A 23,211-nucleotide genomic window follows, 5' to 3' on the forward strand; every position below is an offset into this window, starting at 1 on the left:
CACTGGCTCCTCATATGTCCTTGCTTTCCACAGTTCCAACAACCTTTCTGGGTAGCAGCCTTTCCTGTCATGGCATCTTCCCTGTTTTGAAGTTTCCAGCATTGAGCTCTCTTGTTCCCAGGTTTGTTACAGTGCCAGCAAAGTCCCTCAAACTTCTCTGAAAGCTGACCTTTTCTGGTTTTGAATCCTGATGACTGTAACAACCTTGGTACCTCTGTGCTGGACTTAACGTAGGATTCAAATTCAAGAGCTTTGGTCTTTGCATCCTGCATAGTAAGGGGGTGTGCTTGCTTCACTTGTATCTTTAGTTGTGGACTGTCCAAGGCGTCTACAAACTGATCTCTCAGCAACAATTTGAGGAGATCGGGTGGTGCAGTTGGGTAGGCCTTGTGTGCCATACTTTCCAAGTCCTGTGCCAGCTCTTGCAGGCTCTCCCCTTTAGCACGGACTCTCGTCCTAAACCTAGCCCTGTAGACTTCTGACTGATTTTGGGTTCTGTACCTGAGTTCTAGAGCCACTACCAATGCTCTGTAGTTGTGTCTGTCGTCTGCTGACAACTGTCCAAGTATTTCCAGTGGTTGTCCCTTCAAGCTCGTTGCCAGATATACTGGTTTCTGCTCCTCTGTCCATCCATTCATTTCTGCCAGTAGCTCAAATTGTGCTCTATATGCTTCCCACGGTGCCTTCCCATCATATTCCTGTGGCTTCCTTCGCACTGGATCACCCCTATTGCTGACATTCATATCTGGGATGTGACTTCTAACAGGACTGAAGATGTCTGCATTAGGGTTTAGCTGCGGGGTCTGGAAGGGGCTTCCCATTGTCTGGGGCTGATTAAGTCATGATTAATGTATCCTCCTTGTGTAAAAGACAATAGATCATCCTTTAATGCATTTAATTCGCTTTGAAATTTACTAATGTTTTCCATTTGTACTTCTTGTTTCCTTTCTTGTTCCAGTTGCCACTGCTGTAATCTTTCTTCTTGTTTCTTTTGCTGTTCGAGCTGCCACTGTTGCAAGTTTTCTTGCCACTGCTGTAATCTCTCTTCTTGTTTATTTTGCTGTTCGAGCTGCCACTGTTGCAGGTTTACTTGCAACTGCTGTTGTCTCTCTTCTTGTTTCTTTTCTCGTTCTTCTTGTTTCTTTTCTTTTTCCTCCAACAACTGCTGTAATCTCTCTTCTTGTTTCTTTTGCTGCTTTTGTATTGCTGCCATCAAGTCTGCTAAGCTGTAGTTTGATTTGCCACTTCTCGTTTCCATTTTTTTTTTATCCCACTCTCTGACACCAATTTGTTACACCTCCGTTGTTAGTTAATTTTCCGTATAATTTCTTTCCGAAGAAACTTTAGCGATACAAGTCCTTTTGTTAAATAAAACTGGTTTATTCTTTCTGAATACAACTTTGTAATACACTTAATTTCCACAGTCGTGCTATAACAAAGGCTATAATTCACAACGAACGTCTCACGTGCTCGACTCAACAATACGTCTCTCTCTGTCCGCAGTTCAATTACTATTGTTGCCGTCAATTTATGGCGACTTATATACAAGATTACCGCATATCGGGTAGCCTATCGAGGTTTCATGAACGTTCTAGAAGCGCATGACGTGTTACTAGAGTCACGTGACCCCCGCTGTCGTAACAATATCAAGACAATGTGTACTTTCTAAGAATCTATATATATATTCAAAATGGAGGAAATCCCCTTCTGCCCCATGGGTTAGGTGTCTATGCTTGGGTTTTGAGGTATTTGTAGGAGTAGGACCTACAAAGGGATAGGGTTATGCACTTCTACACCTTTATGGGTCCTACTGCTACAGATACGTCAAAACCCAAGCATGGGCACCTAACCTTAATGTTTATGCGTCACCTACTAGGGAGTGGTCATTATTTATTGCAGGGGGGATATGTGCATGAAAATCAGGGGTGGGTCACTTTTCTGTGCACAGTAAAAAGAGAGTATTCAAAGGGTATCACAGACCACAAATAAGTGACTCATGACAAATAGTAACATATATAATATTACTCTGTATTATGAATATCAAACATAAATAAAATATTATGTCACATTTGTCTCTTCAGTTTAACTTCTAACATAAGGAAGTGAACTGTTTGAAGCATCTGATGATTATTTAATACTTGTTTTTCAAGTGGTATGTATAAAGCAAAATCATATTTTACCAGTATGCACTATTGTTGTCAAGAGCAAACAACTTTTTTTATATAGTTCCTAACACAATGATATTAGTGCTTATGATAAAGCCTTGCATATTATAATATATAATGCCTGTTAAAAATATGAACTCAGATATGTAAAAAAATATTATTTAATGCTCTCAACATACATTATATTTGCGATTGTAAAGGAAATATTTTTGTAGTTAAATAGATAAGCCGCTAACCATATAGTATACATTTGAGCACATGTTAATAGATCACAGAACGTAGTTATCCAAGCTCGACTGGTATTCCCTAAGACCATGGACAGCAACCTCGTCAAACATCCCATTTAGGGTCTGTCTGAGTGCTATTTTTCCTTCACAGGTGAGACACCGAACGATGTTCGCATTTACCACCGTTTAAATGGGGATGGATGGGGCTCGTACGTTCGTATATTATGTATCACACCCCCTATAATCAAGCATCCTGTGGATAATAGCCTAAACTAATAATCCAATGACCATAAATATGTTTATAATAAGAGAAATAGAACTGTAAATGATAAGCTCTCACGCTGGTTATGATTCATGCAAATCACTGAATCAGGAATAAATATGTTTTAAAATATATTTTTATATAGTGTTATCACTAACATTAATGTAGACAGATTAACTGTTATGAATTTCTTTTTTTTTTCAATAATTGAACAAGCTTCAGTATGTAATTGTTATTAACCCTCATTTTTAAGATAGATGGGCATTTTTCTGTTCACGAAATTTGAGGGGATAACTTTTCTATGCAGGAACTTCTATGCAAACTATCTCCCACCCTTCGGAGAAATATTGACCGCTCCCACACAATGAAAAAAAAAGTCCATAACGTCTCATATCTATGCCACCTTTCACTGACTTCAACGAGTTGTAGGAAGATGGCTGTTTAGAAAGAAAGAAAGATAAATGATAAAAAAATATAGAAATGAAACCAACAGCTTATTAAAACGAACCTGTGGGGGTGATAAGTAAAACCCATTCCCTGAAGTAGGCTTTCCAGTTTACAAAATGGTCAAAGAAAGCAGCCAACAACTAACAACTATAGATATAAATGTTCAAAATGATACTATTATGCTAAAAAATATAGTGTTCGATCCCTGGTGAATTTATTACTTCTTACTTATAAAATATAAGTGTAACATACGCATCATTGAAATATAAAGTAATCAAGTGCGAAGGTCGAATTAACACAGTGAGTTTAATACATCCAAATGACTAGAAAATATATATGATGGAGTTAAAAGTGTTATTATAAATGCTTTAAATTAGAATTTTATGAACGTTTTCATATTCAAATGTCTTTATGGTTATAATTATGACAGTCCCCCCAGTGGCACAGCGGAATGTCTGCGGACCAACAACGCTAGAAACCCGGTTTCGATACTCGTGGTGGACAGAGCGCAGATAGCTAATTGTGTAGCTTTGTGCTTAACTTCAAACAAACAAATAATTATGAAAAAAATAAAGTAAATTATTTTTAAGTTAAAGTGATCAAACCTGTTAAACTTTAGTTTATGAACCAGACGTTTAAAATTAGATACAAAATAATTATATTTATTGCAAATTCTCAGAACTATGGAATGCGGGTTTACCCTGTGACAGAGTTCTGGATTTCGGAGCTGGAGAACTGGGTTCAAATCTGTGCAATACGATGGCTTGTCATGACCTAGTGATTAAGGCACTCGCCTTCGCAACCTGCGGATTGCAGGATTGAAACCAGTTACCGAACATGCTTGTTCTTTCAGTCGTGGGGGCGTTATAATGAAATGATCAATCCCAATATTCGTTAGCAAAGAATGGCACAAAAGTTGGCGGTGGGTGATGTTGACTAGCTGACTTCCCTCTAGTCTATCACTTCAAAATTAAACACTAATAGCACATTTGTAGATCACAAGGATATACATCTTAAATATATATATAACCATTATCATCATAGATTTTGAAGTGCTGTTTATACGCTTTCCTTTCTACTAATGATTAAATTCATTAAGTTGCTTTAGTTTTACTATAAACACACACACACATATACTAGCTGACGTACCTGTTCAACGCACGGGAAATACAAAAGAAGACCAGATCTGAACGTCGACCCCGTCCATGCCACTCTCCGTTGTTCTGTAACTTTGGAAGAGATCATTAGAATAACACAGGAAAAACACTAACCCTAGGGGGTTAAGAGCTGAACACCGACCCTTCTATGTCACCCCCCGTTGTGCCCTAACTTTGGTAGAGATAAATTAGAAAAACGCGAGGAAAACGTTAATCCTAGGAGTTTAATTAGGTGGGGGGGGGGGAGTCAGATCCGAACGCAGAACCTATTATAACACTCTCCGGGGAGTCTAATTGTGCGTGCTAAATCTTCTTTAGATAGGTCAAAAACTGAAGACGTGAAAGGTGGACATGCAGACAGACAGGGGCTCCTTGGGAGTGACATGGGAGTCTGACCCGAACACCAAGCCTCCTATGGTACTCTTATGGGGTGCCCTAAGGGCGCCGTTGGAGTTTGGTAAAGTTCAATAAAATAGCATGGGGAATACATAAGGGTGCCTGGGGTTAAATCAGGGAAAAAGATCTGAACGCTATCCCCCCACCCCTCCTCGTTATATACTCCGAGGAGGCCAATGGGTACATACAAATTGTTACTTGAAAGCGGTCAAAAAGTGTAAGCGTGAAGACACAGGTACACCGATGATACACAACTGTGAAGTTAATATATTTAGAGCATTAAGTATCTTATGTAAATATTAAGATTGTAATGATATGTGAACTATTTATTCCGTTGACAAATAAAATGCACCAAAATGTTCTAAATGAAAGCAGTTTAGCTACTAAGGCTATCTGCTGCCGTCCGTCCCTAATTTTGTACTACTAACCAGAGGGAAAGCAGCCAGTCAGCAGAATCTTATCATCCACGGTAGGAGATTGTCTTTCACTTTTATATCGCACCTACAGCTTAAAGTGCAGATAATAGCTGATCTGTCGTTGTTCGTAATTTTGAATTACTGACCACCCACAATAAGGAACTGATTTTCAGTCCTATAACGCACCCACAGCTTAAAGTCCCTGATTGTTAACTACTGACCAAAAGGGAGGTAGCTAGTCAGCAGCACCCTACCACGCCAAGGAATTGATTTTCCCTCTTATATTGCGCCCATATCTCAAAATGTGGGGAATATTTTGTGGTATCGCATGGATTTGAACCCGTTCACTAGCTCCGAAATCCAGATCTTTATCACAAGACTAACCCATTCCCCGTATCCTGTATCCCTGCCTGTTTAAAAATGTGCATTTCAAAAATAATTAGACAATAATGTTTTTGCTTGTTAACCTTTTGAGTGTGAAACTGTGTTTACAGTTTATTTAACACTCACAAAATTCGATAAAGGAGCGTGTGATTTACTGCACGACGCTATCTTTGTATTTTTTCAATCTTTAACACACACACCCACAGATATATATATATATATATACTTGCCTAATATTAATTAAGATGATACCGGTTTCATATATACTTCGTGTGAAATCCCCACTTTTAAACAGTCACGGCGTTTTCTGCATAATAGTGAGAATCAGTTGATTTTTATTTTTGGTATTTTATACCGTAATCAGGCATTTCAAGTAAGTTTAACAATGAGTTCCAACTTTAAACTATTTGAAATCATATGTACCATAGCTGTATCTTAAGTAAAAACGTAAAAAAAAAGTTTATGTAAGGATATATACACAACAGAAAACAATATCACCGCGATTTTTCGTAGTTTTGAAGTCATATTTAGCACATTTAGTTTAAAATAGAATTACATCATACATATTTGGAACAGTTGTTATAATTATCGGGAATAGTTAAATTTCAATTGGCCTAGCAAGTGTGCAAGGACTGTGATTCTGGGAATTCGTGATTCTCGCAAAAACGCGTTCCGCACTTTGTGGCCATGGTTGCTCTATAAGAAAGACTCACAGATTTCGAGTCCAGCTCCCTAACAAGCTGGCCATGCCGGGCCAGGGACACGACATATATAATATGTCAAATCCCCGTCCCACCAAACATGCTCGTCCTTTCACCCTTGGGGAGGGGGTTATAATGTTACGGTCAATCCCACTATTCGTTGGTTAAAAGAGTAGCCCAAGAGTTGGCGGCGGGAGGTGATGACTAGTTGCCTTCCTTCTAGTCTTTCACTGCTAAATTAGGGATGGCTAGCGCAGATAGCCCTCGTGTAGCTTTGCGCAAAATTCAAAACAAACCAAACCATTCACAAGTACTGGTGAATCATCAGGCTAGTCTTCTTGTTCCCGGAATGGCTCCAGCAACTATAGCGTCAACGGGAGAAACTACATACTTAGAAATACTAAGAACACGTAACTGAAAGCAAAGGAGAATATGTCATAATACGTTAGTCACACTATATCTGCATTCTGCCATATTCAGTGCCGGCGAGACCTTTCACTCAATACTAGGGTTCATCAGGTCAGCTAGGATAAGACAGACCCGCTAGTAGCCTAAGTGGTATATATATATATATAATTACTTTTATGAACAACGATTGTATTGCTTTTGAACAGATTAAGCAAGTGAATTGTAATTATTATAAAGTTTATTTCAGTGATTTGGAAATCAGATTTTTACTCTTAGGATTAAGTTCGAGTCCTGAACGGTCCACTCGTTTACGAGAGCGGCTATATTCCGCACATAAGAAGAAAAGTTTTTGCTTCTGAGTCCTATCACAGCGGCTTCTACAGATGTTTTCTTTCACTTCTAAATCTATTATTCCATAGGTAATATTACAACCATAAGTCACAAACCCACAGTGCTGAAATATCTCTTAACAGCGACGATACCATACTAATTAATACGCGCATTATAATATATACATTTTTTATTTGTGATATAGCATACACCTAGTTACAATGGTATATTAAATTAGCTGCAGTATTTACTGAGTTAATATTTAGTTCGGCAGCTCAATTCGATTAGAAGTTATTGCTAATGACTACTGAACTCGCAGTTGTCAGTAGCAGTTCGTTCAAAACCACCACCACTGGAGCGTCCACATAGCAACTAAGCAACACTCAGCAGCTGTGCTTTACTTTAGTGTTGAACGCATCCAGTAAGAACATTTCTAAAAGCCGCCATTACCATTATAGGACTCAGGAGCGCTTTAAACTGAGCGAAAACTTTTCCTGATAAGTGCAAATAACAGGGAACAACAAAAATAAATCTTCAGGACTCGAGCTTATTTAACAGTTACAGAACAGCTCTGCTGTTGAATGCTCCATATGTATAATACACAAATGTGTTACCTTCTGTAAAATTGTGCAGCTTGCCTTTTTGGTTTAAACATGGGGTATAGATATTACGATGACAATGAAGTTTTCCTAAATTTCACTCTTACTTACAGGAACTAATTAATTAATAAAGACTTCTTATGCTTTCGTATAGTTAAGTACATGATACATTCATGTATCACTGAAACAGTCTGTAATTATTATTAGTATTCACGTTACGTCCCACGAGTTCTCATACAAAAACAAACAAAAAAACAACAAAGCTGCTTTCAATCTTTTACGACGTGTAGGATTAATAGAAACGTTACGTCAGGAATATAAAGAACAACAAAAAACTAGTGGAGCGAGACAACATACGTGTATCCAATCTTCTCAGTAGCGTTAGCTTTTATGAACATATTTTTATCAATGACTTGGCTTTTTATTCCGTACCATTTTACTTGTTTAGGTGATTCCCCATCTGTGGTTGGAAACCAATGTCTTGTTGAAATCATATGGGATGCTCAAAACGAATAAAATGTGCTTGCACTTAACTGCGACTTAAAATAATTTTATTTTTAATAGCTATGTTCTTGACTAAAAGTAAAACTGTTCATACAGTATACGCGATGAATAATATTGCGTTTGACCTTGAACGCAAATCTCCATGCAAACCAACGACTTAAACGAAGTTAATATTAATAAGTTTGTTATAGGATAAAACTATTCGAATACTTAATCATCTGATATGTATGTATTTCCCATGTTTAAGTTATTTATAATACTTACATATACAATAACGTGCAATACACATCAGCCATCATTAATGTAATAACACAAAAACTATATATGACTATAGCCTATAGGTAGGTTTAACGTTGTATTATAGTTTATACTTTACAGCTATGGGTAACATTACAACACAAGCAAATATTCCTTGTTTAGATAATTAACTTAGAAGAAAATGATTTTATAAGCCTAGTACATAGACCAGGGAAAGTTATGTAGGTGAAGATTATTTGCAATTATAAGGTGCCTCAATTGTGTTAAAGGTTACTCTTGTTGAACTTGAGTGTTTAACAAAAAATTCCTATATAAATAAATAAGAAATGGGTGATGGCTCAATTGATATGGCTACAGTTTGTTAATGAAAACAATTTACATATAAAAAAAATTGGTACAAAGTAAAATGCACTTGGATAATTCGTAATAATGTTATTAAACTTAATGAACAAATATATATCTATTCACCATATCTTGTTTAATATGGCAAGACCCTAAACTCATTATTTTACATAGAGTTTTACATTTGCAATAAATTAAAAAAGTAGTAGATAAACATGCTAAGGCAATTTATGTGTTGTGCATGCAAATGCACATAAAAATTAGAAAACAACCTTTAAGTTTAGCTCCAAATAAAGTGGATTAAATTAATTCATATTTGTTTTTGTAATTGATATTTTTAATGAATAAAAACTTTAAGTTAAAGAATAAATCTTATGTGATATCAAATGAAACTTTCATTGTTTCAGTAGTATTATTCTTTGAATACAAAATTAACTTGGTACTTCCCTTTATTATAGCAGCTAAGAAAAGATTTCGTGTAAACTTTAAATTTAATTTAAAACCAATTGTTTAGGTATATCATGATGTCCTGATTTAGGCCTGGACGTCATGGCTAATTGATTACTGATTGATCTTTAAGGGGAGGAGGTAACACAGGAGAAAGATGACAATACCATCACCAAAGACAGTGTCAATGAACCTTTGGATTTAACAGCACTTAGCTCTCGTCAACAAGATGAAAGACCTAGAGGTTTGTTTTTTGTTCTACTGTTTAAGATTTTTTATATTTCTTCCCTACTGAAAGTAAAACATTCTGATTGAAAGACATCTTTATGATTAACTTTTAGTTTGACTCTTGAGTCACTGAAATGTGACACCACATAATTTATAAATCAAACATGATGAATGTAAGTCTTATCTGTTAATATCTTTGCTGTTGCAGTAACATATATCCATAAGTTACTAATGCAAAACTTTCTGTCAAGATGTTGTTAATTATCATACTTACAGATAAAATTTAAGTAACTCTGTATCCTTTTATTTTTTGCTGTTCAAATTATTTATTACATGTGTTAGTCACATTTATTGTAGGATATTTTTAATATATTAATATTTATCATATAATTTGCTTTTTCTGCATTAATACTTCTTTATATGTAGGAGAATGTACCTTAACAAAAAAGATTTTAAATTAAAAAAAGTATAATAGCATATTTGTATCAACATTCAGGCAAACCGGTCAGTCTGTTTCTTTGTTTTAATCTATAATGAAGTTAATATACTCTGTAGTTTCTCTGAGAAGCTAGAAAACTGTGAAGAATAAAATTATTTAAATTTTTTTGTATAACTTGTCATTTTGAGGCTTAAAATTCAAATAATTACTACTAATTAATAGAACAAAGTAACTTAAATCTAAAGATTATTAAACAAATAATAATTGTAATAATAATTACAGACAACTCAGGGAGGTGTATTGAAACAGAATTAACCAACTTGTGTATGTCCCACCCATATTTTACATGTAGTTGTTGTGAGTGAATTATCAGCATTCACTCTTTTGTGATTAGTTCTGTTACTATACTTAGGAAACAGGTTAGAGGGAAGAGTTTATTTAAAAACCCATATTTTACATGTAGTTGTTGTGAGTGAATTATCAGCATTCACTCGTTTGTGATTAGTTCTGTTACTATACTTAGGAAACAGGTTAGAGGGAAGAGTTTATTTAAAACAAGATGCATAAGACTAAAACCAATCACGTGTTATATGCTTTCTAGTGTTTGTCAAATGAACTGTGTTATTCTGAAGTTGTCTTCCTTTCAAGATCAAGTAATTTCTGACATCTTAAACTAATTTAAAATGCTTGAGTTTAATCTAAATTAAGAAGCATACAAAATTAAAAATATTTTGTGTAGTGTATGGATGTATGAACAACATAATGTGCAGTTTTTCTGGAAAATAATTGATTTTGTCTAGGATAGATAACTAGTCTTTGAGAATTAAGTGTGAACTGTATAGAAAAGTAGTATTAGAAAAAGTTTGTTACTTTAGATAATATTTTGTGTTTAAAAAAAGTGATTGATGATGCCACTTATTTTTATAAATGTATTTAGCCTTGTTTAAAGTCAACCACCTTCTTTTAGCAAAATTTACAATAAGATATCCAAGCTCCGTTAGAACTAAAATTGAAAACCTTGTTTATTTTTATAAAGATTACTTATACAAAATTGTTTTAATTTCTATTCAACACAAGTATTTTATTGCAAAAAACTGATATTGTAGTCTTAAATTTTTATTTAGTGAATTAAAAAATACCTTATACCAGGAAAAAAAAGCATTCTAAAACTTTATACAATGTGATTTAACAGGAAATTGGTTAAAATTAGTACTATATATATATATATATATCATCTTCAAATCTTTAAGATGAAATTTAATAGTATATATAATTTATTTTAAAAGCCATGTTGTCATTGCAACTAAAATTAATTAATGTTTCGACAATTTAGAAGCATTATTTAACATTATTTATATATGTACATCCATAATAATAATTTTAAATACTTAACTTAAAACTGTAAATCATGTGACTTAAACTCATGATAATTATTTAGAAACTGTTCTACAAAACTTAACAGAGAAAAATACATCCTATGGCTACAAATCATAATATTTACTGTATAATAGTACACTTAGAATTCTTAACAATGTGACTTAGCAGTCATATGTTTATCATAAAACTAAATATCTGATTTATGTTTATCATAAAACTCTAAATATCTGATTTATATTAATTTTGAGATACAAATTAACATTCTGAAACCATACACTTCATTACTGAATATAGAAAAATCATTTTGAAAGTAAATACACATGGTTACAACAGTTTAACAGTGAGATGAAAGGTATTTTATTTTCATTAATCATACTGTCTTGACTTGCATGTTAGTAGACGTAATTTAAATTTTTGTGAAATTGAGCAATAAAAGAGAGAAAAATATAATTTTTTTTTCTGTCTTCTCTGTGTAATTTACTTTTATAACTTGAAGCTTTAATAAGGAGGAATCATGCCAAAGTACTAATTTTTTTGTATGATTTAGCTTAAAAACTTAACCTGCATGCAGCTTAACTAACAGCCTATATTAAGCCACATCTAAGAATAACATTCTACATAAAATGTAGGTGCTAGCTTAATGCAAAAAAAAACTCTAATTTACTTTCTTTTTCTGTTTTTTGTCAAATATTTACTTATATGTACCTTTGGTAAAGCCAGTAAAAAAACAACATAAGAACTAATATATTATTTTTTTGCCAGTTTGTAACTAAGTATATCATTAATTTTTATTCAGTTTTCATACATTTTTTTGATGTTACTTGTTATTTGTAGTTCATTTTCTTTCTTTTTCTTTTTTTCTTTTGGTAACTCATTCTTTAAAATTGCAGACTATTTTACCAATATATCATAAGTGTTAGTTGTTAAACGGGTTTCAGCACACAAGAAAATGCCTTATATTACCTTGTAAAGTAATTATCTCTTTGGAGATCTGTAATTTAATGTGTATAACATACTAAATCATTTAAAAACTTGGCTTCAAGTTCTTGAGTATAACAAGGCTTTAGATTGTTTATAAAGTTTAATTAATTTTGAAATATGGCACATTTAGGTTCATTTATAATTATATACTTATAGTTGGATAAAAATTCTCCAAACTTTTGAAGTAAACTCCACATAAAAATTTAAAGTTTATTGTTTTACATTTCAAAATTTCATCAAAGATACAGTAAAAGTTTTTGTATATTTTCTAATTCATTTTGGAAGATCACTAACAAATGTAGTTAATAAATTAAAAATTTCAGAAAGAAGTTGTCACTTTAAAATTCTTTAGTTGTATTTTTTTGCTTGCTTTTCTACAAATTATGTTTGGGAGAAGTGAAGGTGCATATGTAAGTGGCATAGAAACAGTGAAGGTGTAAATGACACAAAGGTATGATAAATTTAAAAAGTAAGGTATTTTCTAAAATAGAGAGTTAAACTGTTGTTTTCAAGAGACTCAAAGCAACTCAGTGGCATTTATTTGAAAAGTATGGCGAAGAAAATGACTTCGAGTGTTTTTAACAGGGGATCTACTTAAGTATACTGAAAAGTTTGTTTGTGATTAGCATATAGAAAAGCAAAGACTAGCATTTGCTTCCCAGGTGCTAAGTTTAAGGTGTTGTAGAGAAAGTAGGTAATTAGTGGTTGAGAACAAACTAATATTCTCTTTTGCCTGGTACATATTGGAGCTAATGATGTTAGTAATTGCAGATCTGAGAGGTTATTAGTCCCATTTAAACAGGAGAAATAACATTTAGGGTAGTTCTAAATGTCTTAATTGGGAACTGTTTAAGTTTTAGATAAGATTGAGGATATTTTTTTGAGGATAAAGAAAGGTGTTATGGATCTTGGATAAGATGGGATGAGTAGATTGATTAGTAATACTAGTAGAATGGTTGAAAGAAGCTTGAGTTTCTTTTATGTTAATACTAAAAGCATTTGCTTTAAGTTGTTTGAATCAGAGGATGTGATGATAGCTAGCATTATAAATGTCATTGACTCATTGATGTTACTGAATATTGGTTAAATGAAAACCACGAAGATGTCATTTTATAATGCTTTAAAACATTTTTTAGAATCTATGTTAATAAACGAAAGGGGTGATTAAGTTATATTGTTAGGAATGAGCTGAAAGCTTGTGACAGATTGACTTCAGTGAAGTCAAAAATAATATAAAAAGTTTAAGATAAGGTTCCTGAAAGAGTGGAGAAAAAAATATTATTGGCACTTTGTAAAGACCACCTGATTAGTTATTGACATTAACAGGAATATGTACAGACAGATTGGTTATGATAAAAGTTGAAACAGGTTTATTACATTGTTTCGGGGAAGACTTTAGTTTATGGAAAATTGTTTAACGTAGTCCATTTTCAGTGCATAGGGCTAAAGAATTTCTTGAGATTGTGAGGGATTTTCTCATTCAGCATGTTAAAGATCTTACTAGGAACAACACAACTGAAGACCTTGTTCTTAATAGTGATGAGGATATGGTGCTGGTGATCATAACTTTATTACCTTTGATAATTTTATTGAAAACATTTGAAGACTTAAGAACAGTTGTTTCCCAGATTTTAGAAAAATTAATTTTTTCAAAAACTTAAATAAATGTTGAGAAAGAAAATTGGAAGACTTTATTTAAGAATAAAAAGAAATGTTAATAATGATTGGAATGTTTTTGCTTTTTCAATCAAGCTAGCAGAATAGAAATGATTTCTATTAAAAGTTTACATTGAAACCAAAAGCCTGATAAATGAAAAACACCTCACTTACGAGAACATAAAATTCACTTGTAAAATAAAAGTATTTGTTTTAGTTCACAGAAAAAACTAAAAAGCTAGTTTAAGAAGTTTTATTTTTAAGAGGGATTCTGAAAGTTTCTTGGCTGAAGACATCAAATTTGATAGGAATTTTTTTTTGTTTTTTTAAATGCTCATATTAAGTAAGAAGAGAGTCAAGGGCAATATTAGTCCTTTTAGAGATTTTTGTAGGGAATCTTATTAAGAAAGATAGGTAAAACATGATTAAAGTACTAAATGCCTTTTTTAGTAATAGTCTATAATCAGTATTAAAAATAGTTTTAAATTTGTGAAAAATTTGATGCCCTGGTAGGGATAATTTTCACAGGATTTTGTGGGACAAACTAGGTAATAATACATTCTTCTATGGTGGGTACATCATTGGCAATAAATGATTACAAGCCATGTTTCTTGTAACTTACCTGAAGTTGATATATAAAAAAAAGTTAGAGGTGGTGGTAAAATAAATGACAATAACAAGTTTTACACTTTGAATTAACACAAAATTGGTATCAGTACATTGAAATATTTTAAATTAAAAAGGCTCTACTTGTGAAGCTATTCCTGTCACACTCTGTCAAACTTCTTTTCGCCAAAAGAACAATGTAAACATCTAAATTAAAAACAATTTGCAACAGGAGCATTGGAATGTGGAAAGAATAAAAGTATTTGGGTCTGATTGTTAATAAAATAATTTTCTTGTACAAGATAGGTGAAAACTTATTTGCAGTACTGTGTTCAGTTTTGTTTTTTTTTACTATAGGAAGGATATAAACCCTGCATTAAAACATTGCAGGAATGAGATACTATAATGATACCTGGTTTAAGTCATTTAAGTTATGAGGAGAGGCTTAGAATTTTGGACTTGTTTTCTGTGGAGCACAAAAGAATTAGATTGGATGTGATTCAAATATTTGGAATTATTCTGAATTTGGATACCTTAATTTTCTGAACATAATATGCTCCCAAATATATTACACACTTCTAATCTGTATGAAAAAAAGAGTCAAATTTACCATATCACCCTAAAAAACATGCACCTAGACTTTTGCAATACTGTAGCCAAAGTAAGTCTTTGATGACAAGAATGTTAGAGTGGCTGTATAATCTCTAATTGAGCTTTCACTGTATTGCTTGCTATCTTTGCAATCACAGCTGGCAAATAACCATTGTTAAAATGTTATGATTTGTAAAATTGCTAGAAGTAAGTTTGCCTTAGTGTTGGTTACACCAACTATTTGATGACAATGTTTTGGGCTCAAAATTTGAAGGTTTCACCAAAATCAATTCATAGTTTTGAATAACAAATAAAATGTAACTATAACTAGTTTTATGTTTTCAAACACATCTAAATGTACAAGTAAATAAGTCTTAAAACTCACAAGACTTATCTTCTATTGATCATTTTATTTCAAAAATTATGTTTAAAGATATTGAAAATGAATGAGAATGGGAGGCAATTTTCACTTATGTCTTATAAACATAGAGAATTAATTGAACATACCCTCAAATGCAACATTTCTAGGAAGTATGCATTATCGTTCACAACACATGTCAGAAAAGATGTTCTGAACTGGCTGTAACAGAAAACATTTAGATTTGTTATCATATATGATATGCACTCTAACTTATAGGTGAACTTTTAGTAAAATAAAATGCATATTCTGAAAATTATGATTGTCTGTTATGTGTTGTCTGAGTAATGGAAAAAAAAGGTTGGAAACATAAACTTCACTGTTAAGGATGGTAAGTTTAAGCTTTAAAAGTATTTATGCAGTCTTGTTCTTTGGGTAAGTATATGGACATGAAAAGCTATATTTAAGTTGGATTATTATTCTTTTTGTTGTTTTTTTTTGGTTTAGGGGTGACCTGGATGGGCCAAATAGCCTTTTGTCACCTTGCCTTTCTTATGTTCTTATATTGCTGAACTCATGAATAACATCTGAATTAGAATTTCAATTGTGAATGGCTTGCATTTTATCACCCATGTCAACATATGGTTGTGTTATCTCAGGAAATGATAAATTTTGTGTGATCATTGTACTTGTACATGTGTAAATATTGTATTCAAGTTGTGTACTCTGTGGTTTTTTTTAGCTTTAGTTGGCACAATCAATTAATATTGATTCATATGATAAGTTTATTATATGGTGTATATACATATATATAGTAATAACTTCATTATGTGGCATCTGCTGGACCTGGGCAGTGCTGGATAGGTGAAAATTATGATATTTTACAAGAAACATTTTTACACCATGTTCATATTCTAAATTACAGTTTTTCTACATTATCTCTAACAATAAAAATTTTAAACAATAGTAACTGCTGTAAAAAATCTTAAACTTTATAAATAATTTATAAGTACAATATTTTAAATGTGAATCACAGTACAGGCAGCTAATAACTGAAGCTTACCCATGGGAAAGAATGTAAACAAAGCCACAGCAACTAGATATAGCAGTTTTATTTAGAAATATTGAAATTTCCAGTTACAAGAGCTTTCTGGATACAAAGATGCTGGATAACAAAGTTTTTACTGTGTTTAGTATATGTGACTTGCACTTGATTCAAAAAACTACTTTATATGTTATACAGTTAGTAGATACATGCAACCTTCTACTCTTTTCATATAACAATAGTGTGTGAGGTGATCTAGCTTTTGAGCCAGATTCAACATTCTAATCTACTTCAATTTCTCGCTGTATAAACTGTACTTTGTTTTACTTTTACTTATATGCTCAAAATTTCAATTTTCAGCTAGTCATGGTATGAAATTTGAAATTTATTGCAAAAATACTTGCTTTCATATAATAAATATTACATTTTAATTCCATACAGAAACAGGCTCATGTAAAAAGAATGAACTTGAATTATTTCTTTTGCTTATATGGATGCTTTTGCAACTGTCACACCTAAAAATGGCTGGAATAATATTTCACTAGTGCATTTTTATGCCCTGATTTCGAATCTGAAAACCTTTTTTTTCATATGGTGTTTTTATGGAGAAATTGAGCCCTAATGCCAGGATCTGTCATCAATAAGGATATGTAGGAAAATCCACACCTTCCTTACAAATAAGCCAGCTGGCCCAGTAGTGAAAGCTGTCATGTTTGGTTGTGCCAGTTGAAGGTTCAAACCCAACTTTCTTTAAATTACTATTTTGATAAATATTTTGATAACACTTTGTACAAAACTCATTGGCTATGTCAAATGAAATACTTTTGAAATATATGAGGTTTACATGTTATCTTTATGGAACATTTGAAGAACATAAGTGAGGTTCCATCCATTTATAAACTGAAGACTTACATGTAAACTTTATGGAACATGGCTGGTGCTGTGCCACTTTAGGTAACATATAAATGGGGTTGCATCCCTTTGGATACCAAGGTCTTAAATGTAAAATTTATGAAACATGGTTGGTATGTATAGTTTTATTTAAATCTCATAAAACATGCCTACTGTTGTACTTTACTTAGTACTTGATGTATAATATGTGATATAGCTGGTGCTGAACCACTTTGTGTGTCCTAGAAGCAAGTCAGCACTGCTTATCTAATATCATTTATCCTGAATTTACTATTTAAAATGTGAAGATCCTTTTACTAAAGTGACAAGAAATATTTATTAAAAGTATTTTTGATGACATGGAATATTTAGTTTTTTGCAATGCAGAATCGTGTTGTAGAAGGAAATCTACTTAAACAAACTATTTTCAGTTGGTGCATTTTATAAAAAATGGTACATACTTCAACTTATATATGTTAATGAAAGTTTCTTCGATAAAAAATGTCAAACTAGATTTCAGTGTATCTTCCACAATAATTTAATTTTATCAATGCATATTTTGTATTAAAGAAGAGAAATGCTTTGGGAACTGAATAAAAGTTAGGGCTTTTAGATGAAACTATAAGATATATGTGTAAAAGCAGATATATTTGATAATTGTTTTAGATTTTGTATGTATTTAATACATATAGTTTGTTTTGAAGAAGAGGTTCATAGTTATTATGGGTTAGTTTTTGGTTTGATTATTCCCTAGAATGACTTGTAGGTCAGTAGTTGATGCTACTAAAATTTTGTTGCAGCTTTGCTATAACTTATTGATCAGTATTTAACTTTATTTTTGCATGAGAGCATATTGAATGATGCATTAATATTTTGTTCGCTTAAGCTGGATAGTGTGGCTTTATGTTGTTTTTATAGCTGTGTTTGCCTGCACCCCTGTGCTTACTCTCCGGTCCTGTCCTCCCTATAACTACTGTCCTTTCCGCAAGCCTGCTGTAATAGAGGATGTTTGGGAGGGGACACCAGCTATCTTAAGTGACCAAGAAGAATGTAACTTCCTTGGCTTCCGAATCACTCCAGGGGCAAAACAAGAAAGCAGGACCGAAGATGTGTGTACAAGTCACAAGAAGAAGTGCTGTTGGCCATTTTCCTTCTTCCACTGTAAGGAGGATCCAGAATCTGTAATGACATCGGTATGGATTTATCCTCATATCCAATGTTTTATGAAAAACTAAAGTAAATCAAGTTTTAAAATTAATCTATATTGAAATTTATATTTTGTTAATGTACCATATTTATCATATTATTTTAAATTTAAAAAGTAGAACCTACTATTTCAGTTTTGTCATAGATCACATACCCAAAACAGAAAAACTTAGTGGACAATCTGCTTGAAAAAAGAGTGCAAGAAGTTTCATTTAATGTGAATTTTCATAAGGCCTGATGTAGATTCACACAAATGTATTGAAATGTCATTTCATATTGTTCTTACTTAGTAGTATCATATATACATAAATATCTGTTTTGAATGTTTTATTTGCTAATTATTTGTTTAAAAAAAGGACTATAAACATATGTATATATGTGTATGTACATATATATATATGTGTGTGTGTGTGTGTGTATATATATATACTAGCTGGAGTACCCATGATCAATGAAAGGTTACTTTAGAACATGAAAAGTTGCTTCTCTTATATGTAATTGTAAAAAACACTAAAATGCCCATAAAAACTGCAAAACGTAAAATGTGAAACTGCAACTTTGTATGTATCTCTGCATGGGCCCATCAAACTTTCATGCCAAATTTGGTGAACATAAATCAACAGGGGGCGATGTAATGATAAAAAACCGCAAAATGCAAAACTGAAAATTTGTAAGTATCTCCCCATGGACCAAATGAACGTCCATACCAAATTTGGCGAAGATCCATCCACACCCTGTGAAGTAGTTACATGGACAGACAAAAGACATTACTATCATATTTATATAGATACTGATAAGAATTTTCAACACTGATTTTGCACCATCATAGATAATAATGTGGGTATGACAATGATAATTCTAAGAATGTAATTTATATTTCTAATTTCATGAAATCTTATTAGTTGTATTTTTTTAGAATAAGTGTGTTTCTTTATGTATACTTATATATGTGCTTGAATATGCAAGACTGGTTGATTTCTTACTTCATCAACTCATATTACGCTCTGAAGCATTTGCCACATGAGAAGGTTGATTTATTAAATTCTGTATTAAACATTGTTCTTACATCAAAATTAGCTCAGTATTAATATTAATATTTCTCTTTTGAGCTAACATATTATAATTTGGTATATAAAATTTTAATTGGGCTCAGAATAATTGCTTGATGGACATTATATTAGAATTCACTGACCGGAGTACCCGTCCATTGGACGGGTAAAATATAAACTCATTTGTAACAAAGGATAGGAAATTGTACTTCCAATATGGTACTTCCCTGTTCTCACAAGATTAGCTACTCTCATTCAGTGCTGCCCTCTATGTGCAATTTTTTTCTTTACACATGCCACAAGCCTTATACTCCCCCTATTGGGATCGAATGATTTCAACATGTCTCTCATGTAAATCATATGCGTCACTTCTCCACCAATAGGAGCGTGACATACTCACATTATGCATGTGACTCCTTCTATATGCTTCTACCGAACTGTCGCTTCTTGTTTGGCAGCGCTTGTGCTTGAACATGTTCCTTTTTGTTTGTTTAAAGTTTCACGTTCATCTTTAGTATACTCACGAAGTGGTCTTCATTTATTTTCACTTCTAGTTTCTATTAAGACTGTTTCTTAACTTAATTTTAATCCCAGTTTATTACAGTCACGTTATTATTTATACTTTCGATTATTGGTTGACTCTTCCTCATTATGAATTCTGAAGTTCATGTTAACACTTTGAGGGTCACATCTGCAACTAGTATTATGTCTCAGGTGCGAGCAACCCGGCGGGGGATTTATCCTTGTTTAATTGCCTGGAGATTGAACATTACATGGGCCAACCTCTGTCTCCGGACCTCACATCACTTACCCCCAAACAAGGAGGATTAGTAGATGAGGACTTGAATCACCTATTTCCACCTCTTGATTTTTGCCGTGCCTTCCCATGCCCTGCCTGAGGAGTCAGTTAGGCCTAATATGGTCTTTTTTAGATTTCGTTTCTCAGGTATGTGACGTTTTATCCCTTTCCCTTATCTCTTATGAACTGCTTCCTTCCTTCCTATGTGACCAATCTTTTCATCCCTATTTGGTTTTTTTCCCCTCCCCAGATATTCGGGTGTATGCTGACCAATTTGCCTCACAATTAAGTGACAAGATTAGCATGCCTCGCCACCCACAGGCTTTGGATCAGTTTGCCCTTGCATATCATTGTGCAGACTGTCCTTTTCTAGACCAGCAATTTTTAGGTTCCATTTTACCTGTTTGTGGTATGGCCCCCAAATCTCCTGTAAGTCTGACCCATGCCCAATTTTCCCACTTTTTTCTTAGCTTCACAACGTTTTTATGGTATCTCTCTACCACCCATTTCCTCTCTGAGGCTTTCCACCAAAATCCTGATGGGTTTTCTGGGGACATCCTCTCCCGTATTTCCTCAATGTTGGCTCATTTGTCATCTTTGGCTCTGGCTTTACATATGTGGTTTCTCTGTAGCTGGGACCTTCTAGGTTGTGAGGTGACCTTAACTCACGTCCTTTTACTATCATCTTCAGAATTTGTATATGGCCCTATTTCTGCAGTGATATGTGTTTGACATGATCCCTAAGTCTTTGGAATCACAAGTTGCATCAGTACAATACCTTTACAAACTTGTTGCCCATTTATCTGAGTTGAAGCCTAATATGGCACCTGTTACCACTTCCCATCCCCCCTTCCCAACCCTTACCTGTCCCTTTATCTTGGGGAGCCTCGTCTCTTCATTTTCTTTGACGATGCTCATCACATCACCAACAGTATAGGTGACTACTTGGTAGGTTCTGGTCCAGCAGGAGCTTGGCTTGCCAATTTTCTTCATCACCGGCATCTTTTTATCAAAGATCATTGAGTTCTTCAAGTTTTATCACAATAATTCATGATCCCATTATTTTTCACACCTTCCATGTCTCCTATACCCATTTCCTTCCTTCCCATGACCAACTCGCAGTTGTTGGAGGCGTTTCATGAACTACTATCTCAGCAGGCTGTCGATCCTGTTCTACATCCTTCATCATGTTTTTATTCCAGACTCTTTGTTATTCCCAAGAAAACCGGGGACTGGAGGCCTGTCATCGATTTGTCCCACCTAAATTGCTTCATTCAACTGCCCCATTTTACCATGGAGTCATTTCTCTCTCTACAGTGGGCATTTTCTCTGAGCTTATGGACTTTGCCAGTACTTATTTCCACATCTCTATATCACCACAGTCTTGTCCATCTCTTCTGTTCATCCATCACGGAGTGGTTTATCAATTTTGCACCCTACTCTTTGGGCTTGCTTTCACCCCTTATGTTTTCTTTCAGGTGGTTAGAGGTTTTGCTCACCATCTTCATGCTCTGGGGTTGCAATTCCATCATTATATGGACTGTTGGCTTCTTCTGGCTCATTCTGAACTGGAGTCGGCCAGCCATACTCGTCAGCTCCTTCTAGTGGCTGCTTGGGTGGGCTAGTTAATCAAATTGGACAAATCCTTCCTCTGACCTACCCAAAATGTCATCCACTTAGTATCTTGACACTCATCTCAGTTGGGTCCAGCCTACTCCTATATGACTTCTTTCATTGAACTGTTAGTTTGTCATGCCCTTTCTGCTCTCATACTTTTTGCTCATGAGGTTTTGTTGCTTTTGAGGATGTGGTCTTCAATGACATCACTGGTCCCCTCGGTTATGCACATATGCGATCCCTTCACGATCAGTAGAACCTTGCTCAGAATCCTTTGTCAGCTCCAGTTACCCTTCCTCCTACCCTGATGGATGATCTGCATTGGTGGTTGGACAAGGCCCATACATCGGCGTGCATCCCATTTCCTTCTCCTCATGCAGATTTACATCTTATTATGGACACACCCCTTTAGGGCTGGGGTGCATGGGTCAATTATCAGAAGGCTTTAGGTCATTGGTCTGTAGACAAAAGGTCTTTCTTTGCATACCAACATCCTCAAGCTTCTCGCAGTCTGTCAGGCTTTGAATCACTTCCTTCCTCTCACCAGACATGTCTGGTGATGATTCATTCTGACAATTCTATAGTAGTGGCACATATCAAATACCAAAGGGGCACCAAAGTCAAGATCTCTCTGTTTTTGAACATTGTATATACTATATTGAGTCCACATGCACCACATTCATCTCATTGTGTGCCATGTTCTGGGTGTTTTCATTCTCATAGCAGATTGTATTTCCTGCCCCGACCAAGTGTATCTGACTGAGTGATCTTTTGATCTCCTCGTTTTCTGATGGTTGTGCAATCATTGAAGTTTTCCCCATGTAGATGGATTTGCCACATACCTCAATCACAATTTACCCCTCTTTTGGTCCCTGGTACCTCATCCTCTAGCTCTGGTGGTTGATGCCTTTAGTCAGGATTGGTCCCACAAATTCCTTTATGTTTATCCTCCTATCCAATTACTTCATCGTATGATCTCTCTCACCCATACCATTCCATGTCAAGTTCTTCTGATCACTCCTTATTGCCCAGCCCAACCGTGGTTTCCATGATTACAACAACAACTGCAACTTTTCCCTCCAGTACCTCTTTCTTTGTCTCCCTTCCTTCTTCATGAACCTGGGTCACCAGTTCTACATCCAACCATTCACATTCTTCATCTTCATGCTTGGCTTTTATCTGGCTCTTGGTGAGGAGATCAGGTTTCTCCCAGCGAGTAACTTTCCTTTTAGCTCGTTCCATATGTCCTTCTTCAATGGAGGTGTATCAGTGCAAGTGGAAAGTGTTCCACAGTTGATCTGCGACTCAGGGATTCCCCACTGACC

The 23,211-nt window shown here is 34.1% G+C and overlaps 1 protein-coding gene across 1 annotated transcript in view; it reads left to right on the forward strand.

Annotated features, from left to right (window-relative positions):
• The window catches only part of LOC106460450, a 39,623-nt gene that overhangs the window by 5,642 nt on the left and 10,770 nt on the right, over nt 1-23,211 (forward strand). Inside the window, exons 2-3 of the mRNA XM_013920145.2 lie at nt 9,177-9,287; nt 18,134-18,408. Coding sequence (XP_013775599.1) covers nt 9,177-9,287; nt 18,134-18,408 — 386 coding nt within the window. The remainder of the gene's footprint in view (nt 1-9,176; nt 9,288-18,133; nt 18,409-23,211) is intronic.

Source organism: Limulus polyphemus, unplaced genomic scaffold (genome assembly GCF_000517525.1).
Source record: "Limulus polyphemus unplaced genomic scaffold, Limulus_polyphemus-2.1.2 Scaffold772, whole genome shotgun sequence".
In the NCBI taxonomy this organism is placed as follows: Eukaryota; Metazoa; Arthropoda; class Merostomata; order Xiphosura; family Limulidae; genus Limulus; species Limulus polyphemus.